The sequence below is a fragment of the Chinchilla lanigera genome, unplaced genomic scaffold (genome assembly GCF_000276665.1).
Source record: "Chinchilla lanigera isolate Chin_1 unplaced genomic scaffold, ChiLan1.0 scaffold00015, whole genome shotgun sequence".
Classification (NCBI taxonomy): Eukaryota; Metazoa; Chordata; class Mammalia; order Rodentia; family Chinchillidae; genus Chinchilla; species Chinchilla lanigera.
This window is the reverse complement of record NW_004955416.1, coordinates 27,307,523-27,323,494: the sequence shown is the minus strand read 5'-3', so window position 1 is coordinate 27,323,494 and position 15,972 is coordinate 27,307,523. Positions and strand designations below refer to the sequence as shown.

The following is a 15,972-nucleotide window of genomic DNA, read 5'->3' as shown; positions in this document are numbered from 1 at the left end:
TGGACTTCTCGGCATCTTGGTTTCTCTCAGGGACCTTGGGGATGATAATAGCATGTACTTTGCTAGGCGGTAATCAGCATAAAATGAGACGGTGCGTGAAAATCTTTATCCGGGGCCTGGTACACGCACAGCGTTTGACAGATGTTAGAGTCCATCACCATTGTCCTCATCCTGGTTTATTCTTTCCTGTTGAAGTCCACTTGTGTCAGCACAGGTTGGTGCTTTAGCAAGTGGGCAGTGCTAATGTGTGCTTGTTCATTAACAGTGCTTGTTAACAAGGTGTTTAACCCACACTGTGCCATGTGGTTCAATTGATAGGGGTGGTGGCTCAGTGGTGCTCGGCATCTGCAAGGGTGGAAGATTTGTTCAGGTACCTGGACTGCAGTGAAGATGGATTTCTTGCTGCAGGAGAGCCTTTACCACTGGTCCTGGGCACCTGGAAGAGGGGTGGGAGCCTGTTCTGGCAGGAGCAGGGAAGATCTGCAGAGGAGGGACCACTTGAGACCCTACTTTTCAGGCCACATTGTGAGGGAAGATATAAGTAAAGTGACCCTTGAGGACGTTTTCTAACCATTCAGCTTAAGGTAATGACAGAGGTCTGGACTTGGGGTCAGAAGGGAAGAAAGAAACTCCAGAGCCTGTGAGCAGCAGGAAGTAGCTGTTCCTGATCATTCCCAAGCTAGGATAAATGAAGGGGAGGGAGGAAGGTTGAGCAGTGCTACCTTCTGCCCTTGTACGTGGGTGCATGCCCAGGTCTGTGCTATGGGAGATCAGATGGAAGTCTTCAACACTGACCCCTTTTTATTTTTCATTTTGCCTCTCTGCACACCCTAGGCAGGAATCCACCTTGTGATCCTTGTGCCTCGGCCTGCCAGAGTGCTTTGATTGTAGGCCTGCATCACCATTCTCTGGGTAGGGCTGTAGTCTTTTGACCTTCAGGGAGAGGAAAGTTTGAGAAGGCTTAGTTTGGGAAGACGAGTCCCCTTGGGGTGGGCTGAGTGAAGGGCAGCCAGCCTAGCCAGAGGAACGCTGCAGGGTTCACACAGGAGCCCAGCCCGAAACACTGAATGGGGACCGCCACCTGCGCAAAGGTGACGTGGAACTGTGTGAAACTGTTTAAAAGGGGAAGAACATTTGTTTGTTCTCTTTTGACATTTTAGTATATGTGCTGCTGAAGCGAGCACTCTTTTGACGTTTTAAAGCCAGACACTGCCGTGCATGCTATGTCTGTGGTCTGGAATAATCCCACATCCCAAGGTAGCCTATTGGTAATGGGCTGCATCTGTAAGCCCAGGGCAGGGAAACGACTTCACCCCACAGGCCAGGCCAGGGACTCCATTTCTTCCGCTTTCTGCCTGCTGGCGACAATTCCCAGAGGCTGGTGGCATCTTCCTTAACTGCCGCCCATCCTGCTACAGATCAGCTGTTTCCTCTTTGTTCTTCGTGGTGACCACCTGACTTTGCAGTGCACTGCTCATAAACATCCTTTCTAAGAGGCTAACTTTCTTTTCTTTTTAATGGATAGTCATCATTTTTGCTTCCTTTCAGCATAGGCTGGGATTGTATGAGGGCCTGCCCTGGGCTCTCAGAGGGGAAGGCTTGTCATGGTAGACTGACTGTAGCTCATGAATGTTGAGTCCCTGCCCACATGGCAGCTGTAGCCTCCCACGTTTAATTAAGGAGCTACAGTCCCTCCTTAGGAGGTGATTTATGAACTTGTGCTTAGAAGCTGGAACTGTGAACTGCTGTGGGGCTCACCTGAGCTTTTGTGCATAGCTTAAGAGCACGTCACTGAGAGATCCCTCGATCTCTCGGCCAGTGCACAGATCGGAAGCATTTATACTAGTCTCAAGGTTTACCTGAATTCCGCATTTCATCCCCAAGAGAATGGCTTTTCTGGGATAAGCACTGAGCAAGAAATAGGATTTCTTAATTATTCTAAACAAGCTTTACTTTTTCTTTGCTAATCAGGCAAATATTTCTGTGCATGCCCTTGTCTTGTACTCATCCTTTAGAAATACAGTGATTGGAGAGAAGGAGCACAGGCCTTGGAAGACAGTGAAGGTGGATTACAGAAACAGTTCATATGGTCCAGGATGTATAAGCAATGCAGATGTGGCCAGGTGACACAGGTGGAAGTGGACGATGGCCGATGTATGCCACTACATCTTCCTCAGCCTATGCCACTTGAATGTACACTTAAGACATATTCTTCCCATCTAAATTATCCAGTTATGTTGACCACTTCCATATAGTTAAACCAGTGCCATCATCTCCTTCCATTTCACGTGTATGTGTGCATCTGTTTCATTGTTTTAAATTTTAATTGAAGTATAACTCATACAAGGAGAAGTATATCTAAGCATACTACTCAGTGAATGTTTGCAAACTGAGAACTCAGGTCAAGAAATAAGACAATTCCAGTGCTCAGTGGAAGACTCTTTTACATCCCTTCTGGTTTCCAGTCTCTCCAGGGTAACTATGTCCTGACTTTTTGATCACTTGATAAGTCATTACAAGGCAAACACCCTTGTGACCACCTCCCAGATCAGCTAGTAGCTCCTGTCTGCCGTGCACACACCCGCTCCCTGGACCTCTGTCCCAGTCACAAGTAAACACTCCGCAGACTTTCAGAGTGATTGCTCCCTGGTGTCTCCCGGCTCCATGCATTGGTAATTTCCGAATGGGCTGAGGTGAGAACAGATAGTGCGTCTCCCAGCAGAGTGCACTGCGCCCTGCACATCCGGAATGCCCCCTGCTGCTCTGCTTTCCTGACATTCCCTAAGCAGAACCAGCAGTAGAGCTTCCATTCTGCAGGCTTACTGGGGCCTGGGGAGACTCATGCGTTCCCAAGCAGACCCAGATTGCTGCTGCAGTGCTGTGCCCTCTGGTCTCTCACCAGGGCCATGCTGCCTTTCCCGGACGTCCTTTGGAATTCGCTGGCGATGTGGAGAAGGCTTTAAGCCTCCAGTGCTTCAGACCTAGCACTATGTTACTTTTACATGAGTCTTTTGAAATTGCCTCATTCTTCCCTCCTAGGCCGTATTTACGAGTCTTTTTAGAACATTACACAGAGGCTGGGAGATGCCAAGGAGTCCACTGCGAATGGAAACGCAAGATGATGTGAATGAGTTGGGCTACTTTGGCACAACACTGTGTCCCTGCTTCCTTTATAGGGACCCTGGCTGTAACGCATGTGCCACATGACTGAAGCATGTCGCTTCTGTGCCTCCAGATGCAGCTAATGGTTGAGGTGTTACATGATTTTAAATACGCGCGATCATCGCTGTCACTCAACCATAGCATTCATTCTCTACCAAGTGTCTGCAGCTAGTGCAACATGAGGCTTGTGCACCTTTCCGGATCGATTTCTTGTTATTCCGTCATGTTCCAAATATCGAGCCTGGTCTCTCAGGGGGGCAGGTGGCAGTGGTGTTGTGCAATGAATTAACAAATGAAAGCTGGTGAGTTCTGATGGCCGCTTCTCTTGTCCGTCTTCTTTGTAGGCAGGGGGCGGGGGCACAGGGCACTTCCATTTGCACCCAGGTTACACTCGGGGTCTGTTAGTCTGTGAGGGATGCCTACCAAAATACCGGACTGGATGGCTTACGCAACAGACATTTATTTCTCACAGTTCTGGAGGCTGGAAAGTCCGAGACCAAGGTGCTGGTAGGGTTGGTTTATGGTGAGGGCTCTCTTTCCTGGCTTGTCAATGGCCACCTTCTCGCTGTGACTTCACATGGCCTCTTGTGTTTACTTGGAGATACAGGAGGGCACATGCACTCTCAGGTATCTCTTCCTCTTATAAGGACACTAGACTTATTAGGATCCCACTTTTAGGACTGTATCTAACCTTAATTATCTCCTAAAAGTCACTATGTTGAAATACAGCCACATGGTTTGTTAGAGCCCAACATCTAGAATTCAGGAAACACACTTCCACCCATCACTGGACATGATTGAAATTCACACCAGTCCTCAACCACTTTGCCTCCTCCTGGCTTGGGCTGTCATTACAGTATTTTGTTGTTGCTGTTGCTGTTGTTGTTTTTTGTTTTTTTGGTACCAAGAATCAAACTTAGAACCTTGTGGTTGCCAGGTAGGCGCTTGTGCCGCTGAGCTATATCCCCAGTCCATGTCATTGCAGTTTGGCGACCCTCCCCCTTGTCTCTGCCTACTACTGCTCTAAGGTTAATTCACATAGAAATGTTCAGAGAGTTCATGATTCAAGGCATATACTTTACATAGTTCATAGGCCTTGGGAAGACTGGATCGGGAATGTGCTCCTCCTTCTAGGTATATTTGACTCTGCCCAGGGAACATGTTAGGTCCCTGTGGGGAGATCTGGCCCTGTGGCACACTTAGATGTCTCATTCTCCACATGCTGGAGACATTTTTAGGCAAAGTGCATCACTCTTCTTTCCAGCCTTAACAGCTTCACAATTTCAACTTCCCATAGGCGGATTATATCCTAACCTACCAGTGAGTGGGGAACATTTACAGTGAGAGAAGGTAGAGGCATCTTAAGATTGTTGAAGTAGGGCTAGCAAAATTTATTTTAAAATTACTGGCCAAAATAAATGCTGAACTATGCAACTGACTAGAGAATATGAACTATTAAAGCCTTCAAAATTCACTAGGGTCTGCTGGTATAGCAGGGTGGACATCCGTGTCATATTTATAGCTCATATGACCATCATCCTGTAGTTTCTGCTCAGGAACGTGGCACACGTGGATACTCATGTGCACACACAGAAGCCTGCACGTGTGTATGCAGGGGAGGATGCCCTGTGCTGAGGCATAGACATGGAGAGGCTTGGTAGGTAGTGTTAGAGTTTGGACCTAAAATATCCTCCAAAGTCTCATATGTTCAGAAGTAGGAGTTTATGAGAGCGATTGGATTATGGGGTTTCTGACTCATCAGTGGATTCACCCATGGATGAGTTCACAGCTGAAAATACTGTTAGGATGTGAGGCTTGGTTGGGGGAGGTGGCTCACCTGGTGCTTTCTTATTCCTGGCTCCGTATCTCTTTCTCTGCTTCCTGGCCCCTAGGATTGAACAGTTTTCCTTGGCCCTTTTCCTGGCCCTTGCCAGGGCCCTTTCTTCAAGGTATTTGCACCTTGGAGCCAGCTGACCATGGACTGAACCCTCAGAAACCATGAGATAAAATAAACTTATCCTTCTTTAAGTTCCACATGTTAGGTATTTTGTTCTAGAAACAGAAAGATGTCTAGTATAGGCGTCTGCCTTTCCTGAATGGGAAGTGTGAGAAGGCAGGTGTTGATGCTTTCACATGAAAGGGGCTCAGAAGTCATGTGAAGTGGGACTCACAGGGTCATAGTACCTGCTGCACCAATGGTGCTTCCTGCAAATAGTGCTCCCCCCCCAGGAGCTACCTGTGGTCCTGGACTCTTAGGAATGTTTGCAAGTGAACAGAAGTGAGCATGAATGCTCTGAGAGGCAGCTCTGCTATGACAGGTGACCAAAGGAAAGAACAGGAATATGAGCAGTGTGGCAGTCCGTGTGGAGCTTCTTTACCATTTGTCTGCTCTTCAGAGAGGTCACATCTGCACTGAGGACACTGAAGCAGTTGTGTTTTAGAGCCTTCAAACTCTCAGGCTCGGCTGAGAACATCTCTTCTCACCTCTCCCCCTTTCCTCCTTGCCTTTTTACTGGTGATGTTCTTGAGGTGATTTCCCCTGGGGCTTGTGCTGGTGTTGCTCAGCTTAGAATCTGTGCCTGGCTGGAGGCCCATCCTGTAAGGCAGTCAGGAAATACTTGATGAAGTGTTTGTCACAGTGAGAGACTATCAAGGCTCTTCCAATGACCCAAGGTGAACCCGCTGGGGCAATTTCTGCTGGGCACCAGGCAGAGCCTATTCCACAAGCACTGGGGCCTCAATGGGGTTCTTTAAGGGGAGTCAGTCATATTGGTCATTTGAGTAGTGTGACATTGGTTTCCCAGAGATCCTCTCCCATCTGATGTTTCCTCTGGACACAAGTGCCATCTTATCTGGAGGGTGGGAAATCTGCATGACATCTCCGTGTACTTGGCTCAGGTTGGTCGTGGCCTGTTGAATATCAACAGTTATTTATTTCTCTTTCCTCTCCCTCTCCTAGTCTGTTTGGATTTCTACAGAATATAGCACACTGTTGGGATAAACCGTTTTTGCTTCCAGCTTGTAAATCCTATGAGAAATTTACTCTTCTCTTCTCTTTTTTTTTTTTTTTTTTTTTTTTCCAGTACCGGGAATCGAACTCACGACCTTGCGCTTGCCAGGCAGGCACTATGCCGCTGAGCTAAATCCCCAGCCCCCTACTTTTCTCTTTATACCTAACTCACTTACTTCATCAACAATCTGGACTTATAGGAGCCCCTGCCCCAGCACAGAGACCTTCAAGTCTCGTATGGGGACTTGCCTCATGATTCCCTCCTCTGGGACAGCATCTCCTCCCAAAGCCCAGGTTCCTGGATGCGCCTGGGAAACCCAGGCTGAGGGCATTTGTGTCCTAAGGTGGGACCTTATTGATAGCCCTGGTCAAAGAGTGAGGCCCAGGATGGTTGTCTGTCCTTACTCTGGCTTGTAACTAAGAACGCTTACACACAGCAGCAGCTTAGGTGACACTGGAACGCAGAAACCATCTAACCGAGTTAACCTGAGCTGCTACAGCTGCTAGGTGGCACCTGCTTAGCAGAAAGCCACAGTGCAGAGGGGAAACTGGGCTGCTTCCTTAGAGAATGTGCCAGCACATTCTTTGCTTGGTGTGGCAGTTGGAATGAAGGTGACACCCTTACCCAGATATTTCTCCAGTGGCAGGAAGTTGGGCTTTTTTCCCCACTGACTTAAGCTTTTCATGTTATCTGGTTTTGCCTGCTCTAAGTCAGAAACTTCTTTGTTTTCCTCTAAAAGTTCTACAGTTTCAGGGTTTACATTTAGGTGTTCAGTTAATTTTGCCTTCAGTTTTACATGTGGTATGGAGTATAGGGGTTCACCTTCTTCCTTTGCATGTAGATATCTAGTTGTCCCAGTGCCCTTTGTTGAAAAGACTCTTGTTGCCCCATTGAATGGCTTTGCCACTCTTGTCAAAAATCTACTGATGAGCCGGGCATGGTAGCACACACCTGTAATCCCAGCACTCGGGAGGCTGAGGCAGGAGTATCATTGCAAGTTCGAGGCCAGCCTAGGCTACAAAGTGAGTGCAAGGCCAGCCTGAACTGCATAGCGAGACCCTGTCTCAAAAAGAGAAAAAAAAAAATCTACTGATGGTTGATGTGACGGTTTACTTCCGGCAGGACTCTCAGTTCTGTCTCACCTGTCTAGATGCCTGTCTGTATGCCAGGAGGATGCTCTAAGTTGTATGGATTACTCTAAGTTGTATGGAGCTTCACAGTTGTGATTGCGCATCTTTTTGTGATCAGACTTTGAAAAACTGCCTTTGGCTCATGTACTACTTCATTAAACCTCGAGTGAGCTGCTGAATATTTCAGCTCCTCGATGTTCCCTCAGTTGCTGGGTGTTAGGCATAGGCATCTGGAATGGCTGTGGCAATTTCTACAATGCTTCTGTTTGGGAGGGGGCCGGCATCTCTCCCTGAGGCCATAGCTCCCTGCTCTGTGCTTCGTGTAGCGATAAAGACCTTGGTTCATTCACCTTCCTCCCATTGTGACTGGGCCTAGGCAGCCCAGAAGGAAAGAAGGAAATGGATTACCTACGAGTGGAGACTGCTAAGGCGCGGTGAGGTCAGCGAGAGGTCATCCAGCTCTGCTTCCAGACTTGGGTGCTGACTTGGGACTGAAAGCCGCGGACAGGCAGGTCTGGAGTGCAGAGCGTCTCACTTCCAGGCACAGCAGCCCGGTCAGCCTGGTCACCTCCCCTGCCACCTTGCCAAGCCTCTCTACAGACACTTTCCTGATATGTTCGGGGCTGTGCCTGTCCTTCAGAACCCTCGGGAGCCTGTGACTTACCTCAGCGAACATGGAAGCAAAACTGCAGAGGAGAGCTGGGGGTGGGGTGGTGCATGCCAGCGCTCGGGAGGCTGAAGCAGGAGGATTGCTGTGAGTTCTAGGCTGGTGTGGGCTACATAGTGAGTTTAAGACCAGCCTGAATTACAGAGTGAGACCTTGTCTCAAAGAGAAGAAATAAAACAAAACAGAAAACCAAAAACAGCCTGCAGAGGAAAGTGAACCTGAGTTAAATAATTTAGGTAGCACAGGGTTAGGAAAGAGAAGTGGCACTCAGAACTGACTTTCTTATTGCAACTGGTGATAAGGACCTTATTTTGCCTGCTAATAGGACACGGGATTGAAGTGTGCAGTCGATCTGCACACCGCACTTGTTTTTGCCTACTTGCTAAACTGTGCTTCCAACTCCAAAATCAGTCCTCAGAGTGTTTTGGCAGTCATTCATGGCCATGTGCAGAGTGGTGAAAAATTTGAGTCACCAGACAGGCACATTCCCAGCTGAGGTTGAACAAGGCCACGCTCTGCCTTCCTGTTTCAACTCTCCTATTATAAACAAGCGCCTTTTCACAGTGGATTTAGCGCCACGTTCTTCGCATTTTTGTGTTTTTTCTTGGTGATTTCACTGTTGAAAATGGCCTGGACATTGTGCTGAAGTGCTGTGGAAGTGTTCTAAGTGCAGGGCTGCTGTGATGCGCCTTGTGGAGGAAGGGAAGCCGAAGGATAAATTCCCCATTGTTAGCTCGGAGCTCAATGCTATGAATCAATGCCTTATTGAATAAGTTACCCTGAAACAGAAATACTTATGCAGATTGGTTGACAAAAATGTAAATGGAGGCTCTTGGGAACCTAACTCTGTATTTTCCCTGGGAGCAATGGCTCAACATTCAATAATTCAGTGGTCATGGCAATTTTTTAGACTCCACCTACCAACATGAGTTCAGTCCCCAGCAATGTGCTAGGTACTCCCGTGTGCACACGCACACACACATATACACACACACACAAATATATGTATGTGTAAATTTACATGTTATACATGCATATATAACCTACCTACAGAGAGTAGCAAGGATTGGCTCTAGGTATTTTTCGTTTGTCACACACTAGACTCTAAGATATTTGCCCTTAAATGCAACTTGCACATTCGCGTTGTACCTACCACTTGTTCATGCATTAGCCAGTGAGCCAGCCTCAACAATCATAGCATCGCTAAGTGCATACATGCGAATTCACCTCTTGTCATTGAGAGTGTGGTGTCCTGTGATAACCTTGGCGGTGCTGGAACCTTGAACAGTGGACAGGAGAAACTTGACCATCTTACTTAACTGTGGACAGATCCTGTGCATGTCTGAGTACTGGGCAACAAAGCCAACAGCTGCAAATTGTTACACAGAGTGATTTATTGGATAAGTTCAAGTTTATACAGTTGGGTGATGTTTATTCCTTAAATCTAAAGAGGATCAAATGGTGAGCTGGGAGTTTATGAATTTAAAGCTTACACTGTGCAGTTTTCTACTGAAAAAAAAAATAATTAAGTGTCCTTATCTGATCTCTCCTCTGAAATTGTGCTCCTTCAGAGGAAGAGAGAAAGGAGAAGAGAGAGGGCCTGTGTCCAGTTGCTAAGGCTGGGAAGGCAAGTTGGGAGCTCTGGTGGACGCTATCCCCTTCTCTGGATGAATGAGATATGCTTCCCAGGTGTCAGAGCAACCCACCGTGGCCCTTTATGTCTGCCCTCTGTGTTTTAGATTCCAGAAAGTGTGTTTTGCTTCCCTCATTGGTGCCAGAGATGCAGTACAGGGGAACCACTCCTTAGGACACAAGCACAATTCAGTTATGCGTTTGTTGACCATAAACTTCCTATGTCACCAGCTGCTTGCTGTGCACACTGACAGCGACAATCCAGAGGGCTTTTTCCTTTGGCTTTGGTCTCCCACTTCCATGACTGTGACATACCACCTTGGATAGATGGAATATCATCAACAGTAATTTTCTTAGCAACATGCATATTAACTGTGCTAAACTTCAGCCTAATATAATTAATTTGACTTCATAATAAAAGAAGAAAATTAGAAATATCTCTAATTCATTCTCTACATCCTAGGAGTAACTACTGTTGATATTATATATCTATCTTCTAATCTGCTGATTTATAGGCTTAAAAACATTTGGACTAATACCTAAAACATTCACTCTGTTTCACATAAGCAAGCATGAAGATTTATGGACGTCTTCTAAATCCTCAACAGTTACTAATTGTTGTTGGTAACCAAGCTCTGGTGAGGGAGGCACCAGGTTTGTGTGGAGGAGTCTGGGTGTTGGAGGAGAGCCCTGTGTTTTTATCATCATTTGGGTGCTGATTCATCACATAACTGGCTACCGAGCCTCAGTTTCCCCATCTGTAACATGAGACCTGTAGTGCCATTAAGGAGGAACAGGCAGTCTTGCCTACAGTAAATCACAGCCAATAAATGCCACTTGACTTTCTGCTTCCTCTTTGTCCCAGGAGCAATGCCAACATATGGAATTAATGTCTTGAAACACTTTTAAATCACAGAAGCCTAAAGCCGTAGGAAGCACCATTGTGCAGTGTATTGGAAGGGTCTGAGACTCTCTAGCATTAGCACTGACCTTGGCAGAACTTGTATTGCAGCCTTTTGTAGTAAATCAATATAGAAAAAACTAGATTCTCCTCATTTCTTCACAAGTGCTGGTGTGGGATTTGGTGGCTTTTTTCAGCTTGGTTGCTTCAGCATGTGTATTTGTCAGCTTTCCGTCACTATAACAAATAACAACTTATAAGAAGAAAAGGTTTATTTTGCCTTGTGATGTTAGAGCTTCCAGTCCCTGGTCAGGTGGATGCATTATGTATTTAGGCTTCTAGTACAGGTGCCAAATGGCAGTGGTGGGGAATGTATAGCAGAGCTGACTGCTTGCTGCACAGCTAGGGAGTTAACAAGAAAGGAAGAGGAAACAACCACAGCCCCCCAGAACCCTTCAAGGCCACATCCCCATGACCTACTTTCCTGCCACTAGACCCCCAGCTCTTAAAGGCTCCGCTATGTCCCAGTAGCACTGCCCTGTTGACTAAGCCTTGACGACTCCCTCCTCGCTAGACTGCTGTTTATTCCCATGAAACATTCACTACTGGTGGGCTTTGTTTTCCGCTGAAGCTCCGTGCCTTGATTGCCATTTATTTCCCCTGTAGCTCTGACTTTTACAACAACCTGGGATTTTCTCTAGACTTTGTTTTGCACATTCTAAGTGTTTCCACACCAGTGCTCATAAACTCACACTGTTCTTGAGCTCTGTTGTCAGGGGCCATTTTCTTTTATGTAGTTTCTCTTGCTTGGTTTTATAAGCAGGCTGGTCACCATTGTAATCAGTTGTTAAAAAGCAGGAACCATTTGTGCAAGGGCAATTTCTGTAAGTAAACTCTGTTTTCTGGTTTAAAAAGTCATCTACACCTTGGACAAATTAAAATGGCAATTATCGGAAGACCGCTGGTTCCTAGCACTGCGTGCCACCTAATCAGAATGGAAAGTCAGGTCTTCCAGCTTTGGTGCGGAGAGCTGCCAGGCTGTGGAAGTGTTTGTGTGGCATTTAGTGTCTGCTGGTTCAGCAGCAGAGCGCAGGACAGGCATGCTCGGGGCAGCTCGATCAGCACATCCGGCCTTACTGTGTCTCCCTCCCCTCCTCTCTGTGCAGCTTCTCCAGAGCATGCTCATCTGATTGCTTCTAATTGATTCGCTGACCCAGAGAGGCTGCGATCTGGGCTGGGGAGGCACCATAGGTGTGTGTTTGAGTGTGTGTGCGGGAGTGTATATGTGTGTGTGTGTATGCCATGTACCAGTGGTCCACCTACTCACTGGTGGACTTTCAGTAGTAATCCACAAGGCATGTTTGAACAAAACCAGGATAATCACCTTTCAGGTGCTGAGAAGTCAAACTGTGTCCTTTCTCATTGTCATTTTGTTCCTCCCAGTGGTTTGTGTTGGTGGGTTATGGTATCCACCTGCCAAAAAAGTGTCTTGAAGCCCAGAAAGATTTGATTTCTTTTTTTTCATTCTTTGTTTGCTACTGCTGCTGCTTCTTCCTCTTCCTCATCCTTCTTCTTCTTCCTGTTTTTCCTCTTCCTCGTCCCCTTCCACTTCCTCTTCTTTTTTATTTCTTCTTCTTGGCCAACCACGCTACGTGTTCCCAAATAAAAATAGACCTGTGTTAACTGGGCTCAGTGTGTGGTGTGCAAACTGCAAGCCAAGTTGCCTGCTCATAGCTGTAGCACCAAACCTCCAGAGCCAGCCATGTGAGCTCACTCAGATGGCGTCCTCCTGCCGTCGCTCCCCTGAATGAAGATAAGAATGACCACCTGTAGCAGGTGGCCATTATAGAGAAGCAGTACTGGGGGCTGGCTTCATGCGTGGGGGATTCGTTGGATTTGATATCAACCAAGAAGATATTGATGTAGGTCTTTGGGAGCAGGGAAGAAAGGTCCTTTATAATACTTCCTCCCTACTGTTCTCCCCAACTCTTTATCAATTCCTTTCCTTCCAAAACATACCCTGAAAGTTAGTCGAAGGGCATGTGCAGCTTGGCGGGTTGGCAGTGCCTGCATTGCAGGACATCCTCTCCTTCCTTGGTGGCCATGGCTCATCCATGGTATGGAGCTGGTGGACAGCGTCCAGCTGGGGTTAGCCGCCAGCAGAGCTACATCTGGTGGGACTTCACAGGAAAGGCCACCAAGCCTCCTTCTCTAGCTGCCCGATACCTGCTGGATCATCTGTCTCACAGGAATTACTGAGGGAGGCTCACAGAAGGGTAGACCCCAATAGCAGGAGAGGGCAGAGGGCAGTTTCCTGGGGTACTGGCGTGGTGAAGGATGTCTGTCCTGAGTGCAGAAACAAAAAAAGTATAAAGAGCTGCGTGAGCAATGGAGTGCTCTGGAGACGCAGCTTTAGGACACGGGGCCAGTGGAGGCTCCCCCCACCTTGCCTGGCATTCCTCAGATGCCTTGTTGACATACCTTCCTCTGGAAGAAGCACTTTCTGCCCTAGAAAACGCCCATTCCTCCTCCAGCCTTGGCTGCCTCTGCCCACCAGTCCAGTGCCTCCAGTCCCCTGTGTGCAGCCTCTGGCGCACACCCTCCCTGCACCGCGTCTCTTCCTCCTGCTGTGTGCCTGGTCTTCCTGTCTCAGGTGAAGGCTGCAGGCACAAGCATGTGTGGGCATGAGTAGGCTGGTCTGTGTGTCACCGGTGACTTTGAAGGCCCTCACTCTCCCCTTGTTCTCCTTCCCTGGCTCCAGGCCGCTGTCTCTGTGGAGGACTAGGGAAGCATTCAGAGCATGCTGCACAGCCCTCCCAGGGCTGCTCTCGGTGGTCCCCAGCCAGGACCCAAGCTCATACCCTGAGAGCTTCTGAGAGCAGCATCCACCCTTATAGTGCCAGCTCAGGGTAGAAAATTTAAGGAAGTTCTCCTCCTTAGGGAGTATGCAGATATAGGGTCAGCCTCTAAGGTGAAGAGCCTCCTTAAACCTGGCACATGGGGCACTTTTCTTTGCTGGCCTCAGCCCTGCCAGTGCTGGGTGCCGAGGGGGCACTGGGATCTAGCCGACCCAGCTGAGCTTGGGGAAGTTACCTTTCCTGTGAATCTCAGTTTCCCTCATCCTGAGTAATGAGGGTTAAATTAGGTGATGTGTGTAAAGCATTCAGCAGGTGCTTCTGACATGTCTCAAGTGCTGGATGGATGTGTATGGTTACTGCTGTTCTTCGGGGAACATGGCAGTATCATGTGCACACCAGTCTCGGGTGAGCTCCACACTTGCAGCTCCAGCCCCGTGAGCACCAGCGTCCCTGCTTGCCCTTCTCGCGATCGTGTGTGATGCAGACCAGGAGGACTTGCGCAGGAGGTCAGGGCCTCCCACATTCTGAAGAGGATGTGTTTTGTGTCTCTGCTGCAGGAATTGCTTACTTAGGAGGTGTGTGCAGTGCTAAGAGGAAATGTGTGCTTGCCGAAGACAATGGTCTCAATTTGGCCTTTACCATCGCCCATGAGCTGGGCCACAAGTAAGTATCGGAACCTATTGTTCTGCTTCTTTAAATTCCTCCCTGAACACGCATTTCTCGCTTCAGTTCTGAAAGTTCTGTAACAGCGCTGCTCTGTGCTTTGGCTGCTTCTGCTTTCGGGCCAAGGCCAGTAAGCCAGTCCGCTCAGCCTGCAGTGAGCCCAGGAGATTACTGAGCAGGCTGGCTTTGAGTGTTGAAATGTTAATTTGAAGTTCATGTTTATTCTTAAAGCCAGCACAGTAAGGGGAAGAGGTTTTTCCGAGTGTCTTATTTTGTTGTGTTTGTGTTCTTGGGTCAGCATGATATTTGATACACTCTGAGTACATCATCATAATTAGAGGATTTATCTTTAGACTGTTGATTTTGTTTTCTTTGCAGCCAGTTTCAAACATAGTCAAACTTCTGCATATAGACTTGAAGTGTTTTAGTTTTAAACAATAAACAGCCACTACCATTGCATATGCAAATCCTTCCTTTTTAGACAGAAGGACCCTAGGACCTTAGAACCTAAAGATGTCTGAGGGAGAATTTGCGCCAGCTTCCTTTTTTTCAAAGGAGGAAACAGAGGGTCGGAGGGGTTAGCGGCTGGCCTGAAGTTGCAATCACCTGCAGGAAGCCTCAAGGGGCAGAAAGCCAGCTGACTCTCCAAAGGTTTACACTTTCTCCTGGAGAGAATGTCTGTTTTATGTTTCTCTGAAGGAAGACTGTGATGTGACTGTGTAATTTTTTAACTTAAAAAATCTAAATTGAGCCCGAGCATGCAAAACAATAAGAAAATTTATATTGGACTGTATAAAACATAATTAAGTGCAAGTATCTAGTGTGGGGGGGTGTTCATAATTTTTCTAATGACCTACACAGGAAGATGTCTGGGGCCTTAACTGTTAAGTTTAGCTTTTGTGAGAGCAAAGCCAATGTACAAAAAGCAGTATGAACGCAATTGTTTTCCTCTAGCATTAACCGTATCTGTGGTTTTACTTTGTATTTTATTTATCTGGTCCCATTTTAATTTTTTCACTGCGTAGAGGGGTTTGTAGTGGCTTCTTTTGGACTTGGGTCCCATGATGTGCATCAAGAGAGTGAAAATGCTGCTGTGTGGGTGCCGTGTGCATAGCATGAGGGCATCTTGTTGACCTAGGGGCTATCAAAGCAAGGTGAGTAGCTGTCTCTCCACCAGCATTGCATCATGACGTTACTTTTTAAATATTGCTGGAAACACTTTGTCCTCCTGTTTTTAAATTCAGTGCCATCACATTTATACTAACATCTCTGAGCTGTTAAAATGGCCGTGACAGGTATCTTCTGGCTATCAGAAGACCATGGTACCCAGAAATCACCTACCTGACAGTTTTAAGAGTGCAGTTTTAAGAATGCCAGCATCCAGGTTGTGATGGGTATTTGAAGTGTAAATTTAAATAAGATGGTTTGAGCTACAGTCTCGCGAATTGTGATGTTCCCCAGCAGCGTTCAGCATCATGGTGTATGCCTGAGAGCTGTTTGCACGCACTTGCGAGCACACAGTGTGGCGGTCTTTTCTCTTTGGATCTTTAAGAGCACAGAGGGCCATTTTTCCCTTGATGACCTGTTGGACTGTACTAAACCAAACCCTGGCTTGTTAGCACAGGAGGTCTGCAAAGATGAATGGTTAGATTCAGTCGTACAATAGTACCTTTAGCTATAGTCTGCTCAAAATTTCTTGGAGGAATCTTTATAGCTTGCCACTAGACTCTAATTACCTACAAAACAAACACCTTCTTGTTAATCAAAGGCAGTAAATCCTGCCAGCACTCAGGCCTCCCCCTTATTGGGTGGTTATGATTTTCCCAGGGAAGTGTGTTGTGTCGCATTAGTCTCCAGTGCTGAGAAAGCGCATCCCCCCAGCATAAAGCCATATCTTCCCCATCTACGGGCCTCTCCGGTCACCCCAGCTCAGGGAAGCTGGCAATAT

At 47.3% G+C, this 15,972-nt stretch overlaps 1 protein-coding gene across 2 annotated transcripts in view; it reads left to right on the top strand.

The window, feature by feature from the left end:
* Adamts17 (ADAM metallopeptidase with thrombospondin type 1 motif, 17) overlaps positions 1–15,972 on the top strand; it is a gene marked incomplete in the record, with an annotated part of 306,761 nt that overhangs the window by 111,332 nt on the left and 179,457 nt on the right. For both annotated transcript variants that reach the window (XM_013512523.1, XM_013512522.1), the window contains 1 exon segment: positions 13,919–14,024. In XM_013512523.1, the coding sequence (XP_013367977.1) occupies positions 13,919–14,024 (106 nt within the window).